Consider the following 16,872-nt stretch of genomic DNA (forward strand, 5'->3'; position numbering starts at 1 on the left):
AGAAGTGCTGGGAGTTGACGCTGGTAGGTGCTTGGGTTACTGAGGTGGATCCCTCAGGAATTGATTAATGCCCTCCCTCAGGGTGGGGGTATTTTCCCTCTTGCATGGATGCATGAGTTGCTTTAAGACTGGCTTGTGAGTCTGGCCTCCTCAGTTTCTCTCTTGCTTTATCTTGCCTTGTGATTTCCCTGCACCTGGCCCACACTCCCCTTCGGCTTTATGAGCTAAAGCAGCATCAGGTTCTCACCAGATTCAGCTGCCTAATCTTGAATTTTCCAGGCACCAGAACTGTGGGCCAAATAAACTTTTTTTTTTTTTTTTTTTTTCCATATAAATTACCCAGCCTCAGGTAATTCCTGAGGTGTTCTGCTATAGCAACACTGAAGGGACTAAAACACTTCTCTGAAGAATTCAAGGTATTTACAAGGCCATCTGCGCATTTATCGACTTAATGGCATGTACATTATTGGTGTTGTCCGTTACCAGCGATGTTTTCCTTCTAGAGTACAAAATCTCTCTGCCAAACAGATTCATAGAATTTAGTGAAAAGGACGTAGTCAAGCTTACACTACATTTTTTCTTTCATGTCTCTCCATGCCAAGTTGCTTTAATTCCAAGAGTAATGGGAGGTTTCTAACTCATTTTAGAATCAACACCAATACTTAAGGATGACAGACCACTTCTAGATGCGATATCAAACTTTTCCACTTTGTTTCATTTGAAAACAACTTTACTGCCAGTAGTAACCTGATGCCTGAATACTAGCTCTGGATGAGGCATATGCATGTTTGATTTGCTAATCTAGCTTTCTTCCCCAGAGTCAAATTTAACGCTTAGCTTCAGGTGTTTTCACAGGCATTGAGATCCGCGCCTGAACTTTCAAGTTTTACATTTTCCCACCACCTAGGAATCTAGAGTCAGTTTAAATTCTGGACAACTTTTTAATACCGTTTTACCTCAGTGAGAAAGCAATCAACAAAAACATAATTCATTAACATTTATCATTTAATTAAAATGTATCCAACTTCCACTTGTACTACTAGTATGTCTTAACTTCGTAAACCAAATCATTTAAGACAATGAATAGAATAAGGGAAGCATTAAAATTCAGGTTTCAAGCATAGCCAAGGCACTTTACTTTCATCATTCCCAACCTTGACAGTTCTAAGTTAAAGGAGTGATCATAAAATCTTTAGTCAACTCAAAGAGTTCTGCAAGAATTGTGGATTCATTTGCAAATATTTTCTTCTCCTTTTGCTTTTTTTTTCCTGTAATAACTTTATTAATACCCAGTTAAGTAACCAATGAATATAGTATAGGATACTTTAAGAAAACAAAGACTATAGATTTGCATCCCAATTTCAGGAGATAGTCTTTGAAATTGGAACTGTTGTATAACATATAAAAACAAGCACTTTCAGAGAGTATACAATATGTACATATATACTTCAAAAAATAGCATTACACAGGAATAATCTAATTTTAATAAAGTTTTTTGGGGGGAAGTTGTGATGCCAAACTTATGACTATTATTTTACATATATTTATAGTCAACTATTAGATGATCAATTAGTTTAACTATTAAGAAGGTCACAAATTGTATGAGGTAATCATAAAAAATTACATTAGGAGGAAAATCCAAATGTCTAATCCTTCCACTCACTTAATAGAAGTCCTTCTTTAAACAGGAAGAAATCCAATATGCATGAATAAGTGACTAATAATTTTGATGAACTTAGAACATTCATCTCATTTTTCAGAAGGAAAAACATCAAAACCTATTTTATGCCATCCCTTTTGAGAAGTTGGTTTGAAAGATCACCGTCCTGGACCAGGAGACAAGCAGTTACCCACAGGAGCTGGGTAGAGGTTGGGGAGGAAGGATTAAAGCAAGACAGGAGTAAGAAAACAGCCCAAGTGTGACACTACAGACAGGAAGGAGTGGTGGGGTGGCGATTAACCAGGGAATACTTGGCTTAAGTGGGCAGTGTGATTACTCAGTTTCAGCTGGTGCCAACTATATGACAATACATGTTTGGGCTTTCTAGACATTCTGATTTTTGAGGAAGAGCACATTTTGTGAAGAGATTTAAAAAAAAAATCTAATATGGGCAATCAGACTTTTTTATTAGTGTTTCCACCTTCAAATTATGGCAAGTAGTTTGAAAAGCAAAACACTGCATAAGCCAAACCAAACACACCTTTGGGCTGCCAGTCTGTATGACATGCCACAGATCCTACACCTGTGGGTTACTTTTACAAACCATCCTGCTGAGGAAAACTAAGGTTCCAGTGAGCAAGAGGAAAAAAGGCAGAGGTACTTGGAGATGATGTAAATAACAAAGACTGGAAAACTTAAGGTACAAGGAGTCAAAACATTTAGATGTTAAAGAATCCTAAAGGTTTCACACTACTGGAAATAATTTTTAAAATAAACCAATTCTACTTTGTTCTACAAGTTAATGACCCTAGTTCTTTACATGAATCAAGTTTTGGTGAGCATTCCTTTCTTCTTTCTTACATATAAAAAAACACATAAAAATTGTGCCATTTATTAAAGATAATAAAAAATGTTAACTATTTTGGATGCACAGTCCAACTGAGGAACACCGTGTAAGTCTGTTTACTAATCTCCGTTAGTGACTAAAATCAGAGTGAATATTACGCTCATCTTCTAATTTAGAACTCCAGAATGTCAGATGTGCACATTTTCTTTTAAATAGTGTTGAAAGCCTCAATAAAATTGAAAGTGTGCATTCTTTGTTCTGTATTTACACATGCATTTCTGGGGGTGGAGAATAAGCAGCACTTTCTAGCTGCAGTTGGCTGGACAGGATGAAGCACATGCACTTTTTCCAGTTGTTTATTGCACTTCACGTACAGTCATATGCAGTTCTCCGTTCACATGTGGGAACACCTACTTCAACTTCTATATATATATATATACACACATGCCATTTCCACAAGTAAAATCGTAAATGTTTCATACATACTACAATATAAACCATAAGAGATATATTTGGTAATAAAAACTTCTTAATAGCACTTTTTAAAGTTATAAATTAACTTTTACCCTGGAAGCTGTGATCTTCCCACAATGTGGTATCTTTTGCCAAGAAGGGGCAACAAAATTATAATGTGGAATCAATACTGTGTGCTGCTATTTGCCGCACCTATCGCTTCCTTCTACTGTGAATGAATTACTCCACCTTCTCTCCCACCCTCTGGCAATTAATGCAGCAGAAACACAGAAAGGAGAGGCCTGTGAAGAAGTTAACCAGTTTGATTCCGCATTGAGGGCACGAGTGCATCTAATGTTGGTAAATCTCTTCATATCAAAGGCATCTGAATTTAGAACACTTAAAAGAAACTACATAAAAAATTAGATGTGAATCACATGGTATTTCTAAAATACTGTCCATAAAGTTATTTTTTCCATTTGAAATAAAGGCATTAAAGAATTCGTGACAATGTAATAAACTACTCTACGCACTTAGAAAATTTGTGAATTCAGGAAGTTGGAGAATAATTTTTGCTAAATGAATTATTGTTTGGCAGTACATTCTATTCTACCAAAAATAATTAGTTTGAAATGCCATAATAGCTACTTCTTACCAAGAAAGAAAGACAGGCATTTCATCCTGGTCCAACAGGCAAAACCACCCCCACCCCACCCCCAAACTAAAGAAACCTTAGGCTGTCACAGGTTAAGTGTTACGACTTTCATATATTTATAAATTTTAAAGTCTTGATTTGGTAATGAGCAATTTCATTTAAACCTATCATTTGCTTTTGGCACACTACAAAATTGGGAACTTTATCTAGTGTTTAGCAAACCGTAATGACACCAATCGTGTTTATGTATACACATGCAGGTTTTATGGGCAGGGTGCTTGAATGATCTCTCACATGTGGAACTACCGTGCCGGGGTGCATGTGAATAACTACTTTCACGTTCAATTTTCCCTGACATTTTGCCTACAGAAAAAAAGATGTTTAAGTACATTAATTTTGCCAACTTCTTGACTGAAAGCTCAATTTTCAATTGTTTTTTTCAAATAATTTCAATCAATCAACTGACCCTAGAAATTTCACTATTCTAGGAATTTGGTAGTTTCATGTTTAATAATATTGTAACCTGTATAAAAATCTGCAATGTTATCTGCACCTTTTAAAAACTTTAAGTTTCTTACGTAAAAGGTAGCAATGACATAATTATACATAAAGTAGCCTTAACTGAAAATGAGATGATAATGCATTCGTAGGCTTCAGAGAGTAGTAAATTGCATAGAAATTGATCAATTTAAGTGACATGGTACCATGACAACTTGTATATTAGCCGCTTGACAGCCATCTTTGAACTTTCAGACTAGCACATGAACTGTATGGCAAGGAAAACTTGTACAAATAGTAGCATGCTAAAGACCTGTCTATCTAACAACAAACAGCACACTGCCCACCGCTCCCATTAGAGAAATGACCAGGTTTGTTTACATGATCCAAATGACCATCTCAATGGTGATTAGCTGTTATCACTCAGATCAGCTATCATTACTCCGTATATTATCTATACGTGTATGTGTGTATATATATTGATGAAATGAGAATATCTTGACAGTTTGGTTGGTTAAGAGCATATTGGTATAGTTTTGTCTTCTATTATATGTGATGCATTTAAGCCGCACATTTTAGAACTCTAAATAAATAAAATGTAATTTACAAAGATACATCGTTATTTACAAATGCAAAAAATTCATCCTGAGAATTTTATCTAAGAGAATTGTTCACAGAAAAAAGCAAGTACCAATCTGTGAAATAAAAATGCACCTTGAGTTAAAGAATTCATAATTACAGGTTAATCTGCCGAAGTTTCAGCCAAGAAAAGCATGAAGATATTTAAGAAACCTTAAACTGATATGCATGCAAGAAATTAATCATACATAACTTTTCCAATTCCATAGTCCTTCCCTCTTAAATTTCTTGTTTAATGTTTCAGGGAAAGTAGGAGACAGAGAAAAAAACACCTGAGGAAAACTCAATAATGTGCTGAGGGTTCTTTACCTCACTGGAAAGTGGTGGAGCTCTGGGACGCCGGGCCACCAAGAAAGACAGCCAGGGAGCCTTTGGCTTCACCCAAGTTGAGCCCCTTAATAGGAGCAGTTAGCTAAACAAGTTCAATGCTTTCCAAAGGAAAAAGGTCAAGTTAAAAGAAAAACCTAAATAAAGGCAAAATATCAACAGTTTCTCTGCTTTACAATGTGACCATAAAATTACTTACAGAAATTAAAAGAAATGGTTCAACAAAGAATCAAACTGGTTTCTCCAGGTATATACCATTACAATGTATCTTTTTACTCTTGATGCTGTGAGCAGACAGTGATTATTTAGGAGAAGGAAAAATAAGGTGTGGAATTAGTAATGCAGATGCTAAAAGGCAAGTGGCAAGAGCAGAAGACTGCCTCAAACAAAGGCTACTTTGTTCCCATCTCTATGGCACCTACCTTCCCTCCACACCAGGTAAAGACCAGAATAATCAAAGCCATTTTAAGAGTAGTGTGCGGAATTGTCAGCTGACAAACAACATAAAAACAAGTCACGCTATGTTATCTGTGGTCACGTTCTTCAGGGTTAGTCCAGTAACTCAAGACTTTACATTCTTTTGTCTTTATTTATTTTAATTAAACATATAAAGGTTAATAAACAGACATAGTCCAGAGTTAGTAGGTTGGTATTATAACATTTATTAAAATAATGCTATGGGTTAATAGAAACAGCAAAGAACCAAAGAATTAAAATGCAAGCTATGTAAAATCCCAACTAAAACCCAAAGTGTCTAATGTATTCATTCATTAGCTAACTAAAAGCCCAAAAAAGACAAGACACCCAATATAATAAAGTACTGCAAAACAATTGGCAATTTTCAGTTATCAAAATTGTGGATTTTGCATTTTGTATCCTTTTCTCAATCAAGAAAAAAATTCTTTTTGAATGTTATATAACATACATATAAAACAAGATAGAAAAATACATTATAAACTTGTAACAATGGCTGTAAATACATTATCTTACATGTTTCTCATAGGCAATAGGTTGGTTATGGTACATACATAGCATGAAACTACTAAGATAATAAAGAATAGACAAAAATACATGTCAGCTGTACGATAACATACAAGCGACACTCCCATCTACCCACGCTAAAAAATTACATAATACTGTCAGAAAAAAAGTCTTAAAAACTACATATTTTAATAAGAAATAAATTCAATAAAGAATGATAATACTGAGAACCAAGGCATTCAGAGATTTCAAAAGTCATGCTTTTTTTTCAGTTGATCCAAAATTTTGTCAACCAAGTTTTCAAAAGTTTGCTCAGAGCCAACATTACCCATAAATGTCACACATTTATTATTTCATACATTTACTTTCTTCCCCATAAAAGACCTTTGATAAACATCTAAAATGTCCAGGTATAACATAGTTGAGATGAAACTGGATCAAATACTGGTATTGTTTTTAATAACTATCACCTCAAGTGTTTGAGTGTCGCAAATTGACTCAACCAACCAAACAATATAAAAATCAAAATGGCACAGCATATACTGTAAATAAATCAAAACTGCATGTGTAACAGAAAGACAAAGCAGTGGCATATTAAACCAAAGCTAGCTGGATACAAAACAATGAATGTCTATTGCATAGTAAATAAACTGACAACGGTTTCCAAGTGAGACAAGATGGCGGGGGAGGTCGCCAAGAAGGTACTGACTAAGCTTCCTGCTGACCTCTGTGACGCTGGGAAGGTGTGGAAGAGGGGACGAGTTGATAAGCTGGAGGGGAGTCCACCATCACTTGAGATTTGCCACATCTGGTACTGAGCAGTTAATGATTATTCACTCAAATGTTTAGATGCAGGCTTTGCGCACAAATTGCTTGAACTACATAACTGTTTGAACTTCTGGAGAAATTAGAAGCTTAAGCTGAAATGTGGTTGAGTATTATATGCACTATGATGCTAGTTTTTCACATTCTTTAAAACTTAAAGGGTGGGGGAGGCAGAGGTTACTGAAACCTTAAAGAGATGCATTACACAAGTTATCTGGTATGATATAAAGACATGTGGTTACATTTGGGTTATTTAAAACATTGTTTTCCAGAATGAAAATCACAAAGAGTCACTTTCGTGAAAACATTTACTAGGGATCCTATTATCTCCAATTAATTAAAAACGAAATAAAAAACAAAACAGAATGAATGCATCCCCCTTCTCCAAATAAAACAAAGCTCTAATTTTGTCTGAAGTTCAGGTTACACATAATTTTTATCTCAGAGTCCTTTGGGTTATCATTGAAGACTGGAATAACCAAAAGTATTCAATTATAATTTTTTTAAAGGTTTTAAAACTTGCTAGTTAGGCATTAGAAAAATTATCAAATCTTTCACAGTATCAGATTTGGCAAGTTTGCATCAAGGTAATGTGGCAAAAATCGTATGATTCAAACCATCAACTCATTTGTCTCCCTCACATCGTCTTTCACATACTGGGCGACTGAGTAACATGCATTAACTTGTATTCTGAGGGAGGAGCTGATCTTTATGAGACACTTGACTAAATGACCATGAAGGAAAATAAGGCACTTTCTTTTCTTTAGACTTATTCCAATACTTAAAAAATAAAAAAGAAAGACAAAAAGGCTCTTTTGGTCTTTTGTTTCTTGACAACCACCAGAAAAAATCATTTAATGAAATAAAGGGTTTCTTTGTTCTTTTTCTTTTTTTTTTTTATAACACTTGAAAGTATAAAATGCTACATTTCCAAAAATATATATATTTTTTTCTGCACCAGCACCCTTGTATAGTAAAAGTATCTACTTTTTTGTTCATTTGTTTCAATGCACTACACTTTATCTACAATTTCATTACATGTATACAGCAAATAGGCAAGCATGGCTTTTACATCCTTAATGATTTTTTTCTATACAGGGAGGTTTAAAAAAAAAATACTTGAACAGTTTGCCCAGTAATGTGACACATAATGCATGTACCTTGTTCTCATATATTTTTTAGAAGGTGTAAAATAAAGATTCAGTAATTTTAACTCAGATATTTATCTTTTTAAAAATAGTGTTGCAGTTTTGTTATTTGCATTACTTTTCAAAACTCCTTAAGTTTCTCCTCTCATGGCACACTTTCCTCTAACTTCAAATTTTGGCAGGCAATATAAAAAAGGCTGCAACTTCTGCCCTTTGAGGGCACTGTAGTGACTAAACAGCATATCAAATTTTGAATACTTTTTGAAATCACTTCACCAATGACATCCCTGACCGAAGGTTCATGCATGATGCATCATCACACAGTACATTCAGAGAGAGCTTTAACTTCACTACGAGAAGAAAAAGATTCCTAGAAGTCTCTCACAGTAACTGCCTCTGTCATTGAGTAGTTAAGGGCCATCTGTCTCCCCTTCTTAAGAGAGGCCTTCTTACCGTTCGCTTAGGGTGGGATATTAGAAGATGATCAGTGCTGTGGGATGAATTGGGCCTTATTGCTTTACTACTATTCAGTGCAGGTTCTAGAACCACTTTCACCCAAACAGGAAAAAAAAAAAAAAAAAAAAAAAAATGCTGAGTTGGAGGACAACAATTTCTTTGTCTTTTGTTTGGTTAGATGGTAAGACGAACGGACAAGTGCCTCAGCTTGCTGCACTGACGACAGGCAAGCAAAGGCGATTACCAGTTAACTGATCAGCAGGCAGGCATGGTCAGGTCATCATTGGGTGAAGAGTTCAGAGGTCAGAAGGTCATAGGTTAGTTGCCGGTGGCGGCTGGGTGGTTAGAAACAAAAAAAAAAACAAAACAAAAAAAGAAAAGAAAAGATAGAGAAGAGATTAGTTTCAGCTAGTGACGGCTTAATGACAACATGAAAAACTAATCACAACTAATAAAAAAAAAGCATGTTTAATTCTGACAAACTGACACCATCTACAGAATACAATTAAAATCATGACAATTTCATATCATGATTTGAACAAATGAAGAAGAGCCCACTCCCACCAAAAACAAAACAAAACAAAAAACTGGTTAACAAGAAAAAATAGAAATAAAATACAACTAACAACTAATAGTTAGTAGCAGTCAATGAAGGAAACTGAAAAACAACAATGAATAGGTTTGATATACAGAATTTTTAAACAGTCAGTGCAGTTATCAGTATCTGACTGCTATTAAGCATTAGTATTCTCTCAGATGCAAGCATTAAAGCAACTATTAATGATGGATGTGATTATTAATAACTGATGATTAACAGAAATGAATCTAAAGAAATTCAAAATTCTATGAACAATTTGGTTCAACATAAACTCTGGGCCAAACAAGTTTCTTTTGTTCAATAAATGTTTATTGCTTTTTCAATTATTCTATTTACAAACAACATGGAATTTCTTGGCCTCATGATACAAAGCAATACTAAACTGTAGTCTAGCAGTATAGGCAACATCATGGGAACCAGAAAATGGCCAGGTCTTGTGCACTAGCCAACACTTTCCAGTTGAAAATACTATTTTACACATATAGAACACTTATAAAATGCACTTGCATGTAAACACTGTAAAATCCTGCCATTTAAAATTCTACACTCAAAAAGCTCTAAGTACATCAAAAAATAGAAGAAATTTCTAATTGATACCAATAAGGCATTGTAAAACTACAAACAGCTTTCTTTATTCAATTTCAAAGCTAATACTCTGCAAATACAATAAAATCTGACATTTCATATACATTCCTGCTTTATATTTTTATATTTTAAAAGAAGCCACCTGTAAATACTATTTTCTTTTGCAAAATAACAAAAAGGACAAAAAATTTTTTAAAAATTACAGTAAAACATAAAGTAGTTCTCAAGTGGAAAAGTTATCATTCCCAATGTCCTTGAGTTGTTCCTTTCTTAATCAACCTTTGTCACATTCTGCTTCACCAAACTTGGTCCACTTAACAGTAGTATAATTTTTAAGACTCATTCAACAGCTTAATTATTTCTACTATATTCTGAGGTTTGATAGAATTTTCTGTACTGTTGCCATTGTGACTAAGGCAGAGGAGATGTGAATGAAAAGATATTCAGTGCAAAGTGAGATTCTGTGCCACTTCATAAATCAAAGCCCAGAAGAGTTTCAGAGTTTAAATGATGTTCAGAGTTTAAATGATCTAAATCATGGACTGATACCTTCATATGACAAAAATGCTTTCTATAGTCTATCATTTATAACAGTTTATAAATACTACAAAAATACTGTATCTTCGATGTGACCAAATCTTCCCTGAATTTCTTAAAAAGTGGAATTTTTTAAAAATAAAAATTGCTGCTCCGAAATCATAGAACAAAATAAATATTTAACATGATGTAGTCTGACTACTTCACAGGTATTCCAAAATATAAAATCTTAAAGCATTTTTGATATTAAATTTTCAATTAAAACTGTTTTAAATTTCTTATACAAATTATGTAAGTGATGGTTTTTGTATTATTCAGAAAACTTTCTGATTTCTTTTTCGCATGTGGAATATATAAACAAAGCAAGTGACCATTTCTATATACCAGTACACCTAGACCACATCCTCTGCCAAGTCTTGGCCTCCTACACAGGTGTGTCACCCATGCAAGACCTTATGGTTCATTACAACTAAAAAGTCAGTTGGTCTCTAACAGGCTTCAAATTCAGTTTTGAAATATATATAAAGAGGTGGGTTTACTTTAAGTAAAGAACTAGATATTGGTCAACCATGTAGTACGCTAAACATTCAAATAGAATTACATGGTTATATGTCCAATGGCTGAGTTTCTTTGCATTAAATGATAATAATCTTCTCTTCAAAATATTTTTTAAAAATAATTTTAACCTCAAAAATAGAGAAAACAGTAGTATCATAAAATAATTTAAGTGAAGGACTTCAGACATCTCCCTTAGACCCAGTGAGTGCATACAGTGATAAGCATATGAGTATTCTGTTATTAAAAAAGAAATGAGCATTTCGGTTTGCTGACATTGCATTTTAAATAAAAACAGTGACAGGGCTAATCAAAACATGTAACTATAAAAGAGCCATGCATGGAATGTGTCACAATTTTCCAAGTACAATAAAATCTTCCTCACATAGGTCCAACTATCTCAAGGCAGTGGAGTATTAAGTAGGCCAATAATTATTGTGTTAAAGCAAAATGGTGAGAAGTCTAAATAGGGAAAGATTAGCTGGGGGTGGGGGGGGATAACTACTTTAAAATACTCTTTAGAACAACAGTAGACATTAGCAATATGAATAAAACCTCAAATTATTCATAGAATTGTTCAGTTTCTTTAAAATGACAGTGGCTTTCCAAAAACGTTCCCCATCCTTATGAGATACGCTCATACAAAACATTTACAAGGAATTATCATCTTCATAGATGACTACAGAGCCGGGGTCTATTTTGTTCACTGAATCATCAGTGTAAGTGACGTATACATTAGTTTAAAAGTCTTCGAGGTTCTTTAATTGTGGATTATGCTAACAAATATCAACAATGTCTTTGGAAAGTTATTTTATTTCTGATGTGGACAATGGTTGTGTCTAGTATTTATCATCAGTACTCAAGGTAATCACATGAGGCAGAAGGTCCTTCATAAATTCATAGAAGATGCATAACTGAAGTACAAAATCTAGCACTTTCACCCCACTAATTAATTAGAGACTTTGATCAATTTAATTTGTAGGAAACAAATGTGCCATAATAGGAACTTGTAAAAAAAATACTTTTTCACTACCATGCTTGAGATTCCTATTTTGAGATGGAAAAACTTAGAAAACAATTCAATGTCAATAAACCGAAAATACCATTCCCCAATAAGCAAAAATAATTTATAAAAGGGTCCAAGGGCATATACAGGAAACAAATTATAAAAGTTGTAAAGGAGAAAAATGAAGACTTATTTTCCAGTCACAGGTTAGTCAAAAAGAGTATTCACACAGCTGGATCTCGTATCACCACAGAGACAGTTTACCTTCAGATAATATATTTTAGCAGCAAATTACAAAAATCAAAGGATCCATTTTGGCAAGAGAATATAAGAATAAAAGGGGATAGACGCTCTAATTTATTAAAAAAAAAATCCAACTATATGAAAGTTATCTTCACAGTCCTCACTTTGTTGATTTCAGCTAAGTACTTGACATGTGAACCCTCAGGTTTATACAGTGGCTCAAATATAAAAGAAAAATGGAAACTAAATCTTCAGTTTTCTCCATAAGTACACAGGAGGCATATAATCCTTTTCTTCTCTCATTAAAGCACCATCCATTCAATTCATTTTGCAATACCATCCCCAAATTTCAGGAATTTTAAAAGGTAAATTTTAGAAAAAGTTATTAATGAAAATAACTGAGGCAACATCAAAATTTAATAGCTCCCCAAATTGACTAATTCATGTTTTAGTAGGAATAAATCATAGTACATAATAATAGAAGATTTAATAAGTTAAAATATGAAGGGAGAAAAAAACAAAACGAAACAAAAAACCCAACCCTTAAATCTGTCAATGATCATAAACAAATTTAGAAAAGGAAAAGAAACTGTATGCAGGTAAGCAATTACGTTTTTCCATCAGGTGTGGTGTTGCAAATTATGGACACCCAACGCATTTCTTATAGACAAGAACTGCAGAACTAAACTAACCTCGGTCTGCGGTCACAATCCTTTGGTAAGGATGGACACGCATATCGTGCCTTCGAACTTTAGTAGCCACCGCACCTAGTTAAATTGCAATTACCAAGACAAAGTTAGAAAACATTCACAAGGGAGGGGGAAAAAACATTAACAGCAGGTTTATCAAAATGGATTTCAAATGTTCATTTACTACAAAAGTTTAAGAAACACGTTAAGGCACAGTAGTTTTAAAACTAACCATAATATGTCATGTATATATGCATCTATTAATATTGCATTCATTTCAAACATCTTGGCCTTAACCTATTTTATCCATTCATTTACAATCCCCAAGTTACAGTATTTCATGAACTCTATTAGATCCAAACATATTTAAGCTTTACTAGTCACATATTCACTGAAGTGCCTTTCTTGCAGCAGGACTACTTAAATAATGCCATGTTTAATACTGACAATTATTTGCTAACCTTAAGACCACTTCAAGAGTTTATCACTTAAAAAGGTTTAAAAGCAATTCTTAAAGCCTACAGATTGTGGTTTTAAACTCTGAGTCAATAAGTATGAACTGCAATGAATTAGGTGATTAGTAAAGCAAACAGTATAGTACACTTAGCAGTCAGTATACTACTATACACTCCTTTATAAATTACCATTACTGTGTAATATTACAGACTAAACCAAATTAATAACATAATTTTACTTTATATCTATGTGCAAAAAGTGCAAGTAAGTCACTGACTGCTAGGCTAAGCTTTTTTCCCCCGGAGGCTGCTGAGACTAAGCATTTGTTAAATTCAGATCTGATGAGGGTTCAGTTAAGACCGTTCTTGAATTCTTAGCCTTTCGTTGGGAAAGCCATACCTAAAGATAAAAGGAAGGGAATTAAAAATTAGTCATCAATGAAGATTTGATGCTAATACCAATCTCCTCACTACTACCAACACACATGTCTGCATCTGTTTTGAAGGGCACTGCTTATTTTAAAATAATTTAATGTGAGACGTGACATAAACAGCATGCATGTTATCTGTGTGCAAATTTATTATAACTTAGCAATTTAAAATAATTTTTTCAGTTCTCCAAGTGGTCAATATCATGTTTTACTGCTTAGGTGGCAAGGCAAGAAATACAATTAACCATAATAGATTTTTTCATTTGGCACTTATTATTATTTGCCTTATGAATGCCAATTAGGGATATGCACATTTTGGTCTTTATTTTGCCAGGCTACTAATTAAGTTTTTACAAGTAAAAATTTTCCAACAAACAAAAGACATGAAGCTTTACAATGAGAAACAAACTTTACTGCAGTGCCTTTTGCTATTTCTAAGCAGTAAACTGGTCCATCACCCCTTATTCATTTTAGGTAAGGTAATCAAATACAAGTACAATTCCATGTGGCAAAATCAGGGAGATCTTGCATTGAAAGTGCTGGAACAGTAGCTGGTGATAAGAGTCCCAGCCCTGCAGGAAGTCAAGAGTCATAACTCCTCGGGAACAGATGCTGTGGGTGCAGCAGAGAGGAGTTCTGGGAAAAGGAGCATGCACGGGACCACAGGACAGAGTATTAATAGAAAGGAAAACTTAAACAAGGTTACAGGTTACATGTTATTTTAAAAATGCTTCAAGAAATGTGCAACAGAGACAACCCTCTCATAAACAGTTCTGTGGTATAATTCTGACCTGCAATTACTTTATACAATGATTTAAACGGAAAACATGTACAATGAAATGTATTTGTTCATGAAACAAAGGGCACCTGAGTGCATGCACACACACAGATAACATACAGAGCATCATGGTTTTCTTTACTTGAACAATGAATTTTCTAGTTTAAATCTTAGTGTTCCAGTTCATTAAAGATTTCAAATTTTTATAAATCAATATTAATCCTGGGAAAAAAAAAACCTTAAAAAAATCAAAGTCCTAAAAGTCAACAGCATGCATGCAGCACCAAGGTCATATACAATTCAGGAAAAAAGGTATTCAAATTTTGTCTGGTAAAACAAAGGGGTTGCACAGAAACAGTTTGTTCCACATTGACTGGTCGTGTTATAACAGCTGCTGTATTCTAGTCCTTCATCCAGCAAGTCAATGGGCTGAAATATCAGGCATGACTGGCATTTCAATCCACTCTATAAAAAAAAGGCATCAGTAATGTCTTTTTCAAGCACACCACTTTTTATTCACGTAAAACCAAGCGTTTATATTATTATTATAATTTTTGCCTTAAGATTCTGAATTCAGTGATTTGGTATTTATTTAACTATTCTACATGGTACTACTGAAATTAAGAGTTCTCTCTCATGTTTAATATGACTAGGACTTCAAAAGACAAGAAATGAAAAATCTTATGAATGCAACTACAGTCATGCGCTGCATAACAACATCTGGTCAATGATGGACCACATGTAGTGGTCACCTAAGATTATAATGGCTATACCACACAGCCTAAGTGTGTAGTAAACTCTATCAACTATGTCTGTGAAAGTACACTCTATGATGTACACCAAATGATGAAACTGCCTGACAAGGCAATTCTTAGACTGTATCCCTGTTGTTAAGCGATGCATGACTGTATTTACCTGGTCCCTTTCATATTTTAAGTGATCGCAAATATTACAGAACACATACAATAATACGGATTTTATAAAAATCTGAAAATACCAAATGGAAGTTTAAACTTTTTCCAACAACTACATAAATCTGTGAAACAAAATAAATCTAAGTTTGGGCCGTGAGAAGTGGAGTTGATGGAGGTGACAGGCCAATGGCGTGGGACCTAAAACTCCGAATGTCATCAGTAATGTCAAATATAAAAAGTATCTGTTAAAATGTACACAACAGATTTACCCAACCAAACTGAACCTGAGTTACCAAAGTAGACCTGAATAAATTTAAGGTGCAATTATTTCAAAGGGGAATGCTTATGAGAGGCTGAAATAAAACAAAATGTAGTTTTCAGTCTTTCCTAATGGAAACTTGTCTTGCCTTTCCAAAACTGATAAAATCATTTCACAATCTGGGGGAGCAAAAATATTTATAAAGAAGAATGCTGTTAAGCCCATGGGGAGAAGAACTTACCTAATACACCACTAGGTTCAATAGGATACTCAAGGATTGATGTAGCTGGTGCCAATGTGTAAGGGTACTCATAGGGCGTATAGATTAAGCCAGCTTCGGGCCCTGGAGGAACTATTGCAGCAGTTGGGTGAGGAGTTCCGTTTGGCATGACAGCGGTCTGTATTTGTCTGATCAAAGGCATTATGGTAGGGCCAGCTGGCGTAGGAGTACGCAGGGCAGCTGGTGGGAGAACCGGCGCAGGCCCGGTAATAATCCTTGGAGCAGCCTGGGCTGTTGCTGCAAGAGAAAAGGCAAGGGCTGCTACAGTAAGCAAGGAAATTTAGAAAGAAGTGTAGAGACAGCAGTATAAAATATGGGAAAATGAGAGGGGAGTAGGAAAAAGAAAGGAAAAAGCAGGAAAGAAGAAAAATAAAAGGAAATCATTAGTACATGCGCCGATCACACAAAAATGCCAAAGCACACCAATCAAATGCAAACAGCTTTCCCTTTCCCAATGTGATTAAGAATGTGCAAAAATTAAAAAGCCATTGTAAAAAAAATGAAGGACACCATTAAATAGGTTATATTTAGTTCATATACTTGATGTATCTATGTTTTTAAGATTTCTTAAGACTAAAGTACATGCAAAAGCACAATGAAACACTTGCACTAACAGATGTTAAAAAATAATTTGTAACGAGAGTCCACAGAAACAGTTTTGGTATATTTCTATTTAAAGTACACCTTTGGTTTCAAAGTAAAGTAAGAATAATTTTTATTGCATTAAGTTAGTCAAGTAATCACTAGGCATATATGTAAATTTCCAGCATCTGTAGGAACGTCATAGAAAATATTAACAAGCTCTATTTCTAAATTCCTATTAAAGATATACTCATATTTTTATGAGTAAATCAATAGAAACAATTTGTAAAGTAACTACTTTTAAACCCACTAAGTTGCCTGCATTTTGGAAAGTTGGCTAGAACTTTAAAATTTTATGTGTTTTTTAAAAATAATCAGTAATTAAATATGATGTGTTCATATAAATGACATGTATGAACCTTAAATTGTTTCAAGACATAAATTTCACATTATTTCATTTTAAACATAAAA

At 34.1% G+C, this 16,872-nt stretch overlaps 1 protein-coding gene across 7 annotated transcripts in view; it reads right to left on the reverse strand.

The window, feature by feature from the left end:
• Positions 1 to 984: 984 nt before the first annotated feature.
• QKI (QKI, KH domain containing RNA binding) overlaps positions 985 to 16,872 on the reverse strand; it is a 169,427-nt gene continuing 153,539 nt past the window's right edge. For 2 of the 7 annotated variants that reach the window (XM_039465548.2, XM_039465582.2), the window contains exons 6-8: positions 15,781 to 16,080; positions 12,706 to 12,780; positions 985 to 8,824 (exon numbers count right to left, since the gene is read on the reverse strand). In XM_039465548.2, the coding sequence (XP_039321482.1) occupies positions 8,808 to 8,824; positions 12,706 to 12,780; positions 15,781 to 16,080 (392 nt within the window). In that variant the 3' untranslated portion in view covers positions 985 to 8,807. Of the gene's footprint in view, positions 8,825 to 9,374; positions 14,832 to 15,780; positions 16,081 to 16,872 lie in introns of those variants that run through there. The other 5 variants (XM_039465555.2, XR_005578496.2, XM_039465566.2 and 2 more) reach the window with 5 other exon arrangements.

The sequence above is a fragment of the Saimiri boliviensis genome, chromosome 4 (assembly GCF_048565385.1).
Source record: "Saimiri boliviensis isolate mSaiBol1 chromosome 4, mSaiBol1.pri, whole genome shotgun sequence".
NCBI classification, from domain to species: domain Eukaryota; kingdom Metazoa; phylum Chordata; class Mammalia; order Primates; family Cebidae; genus Saimiri; species Saimiri boliviensis.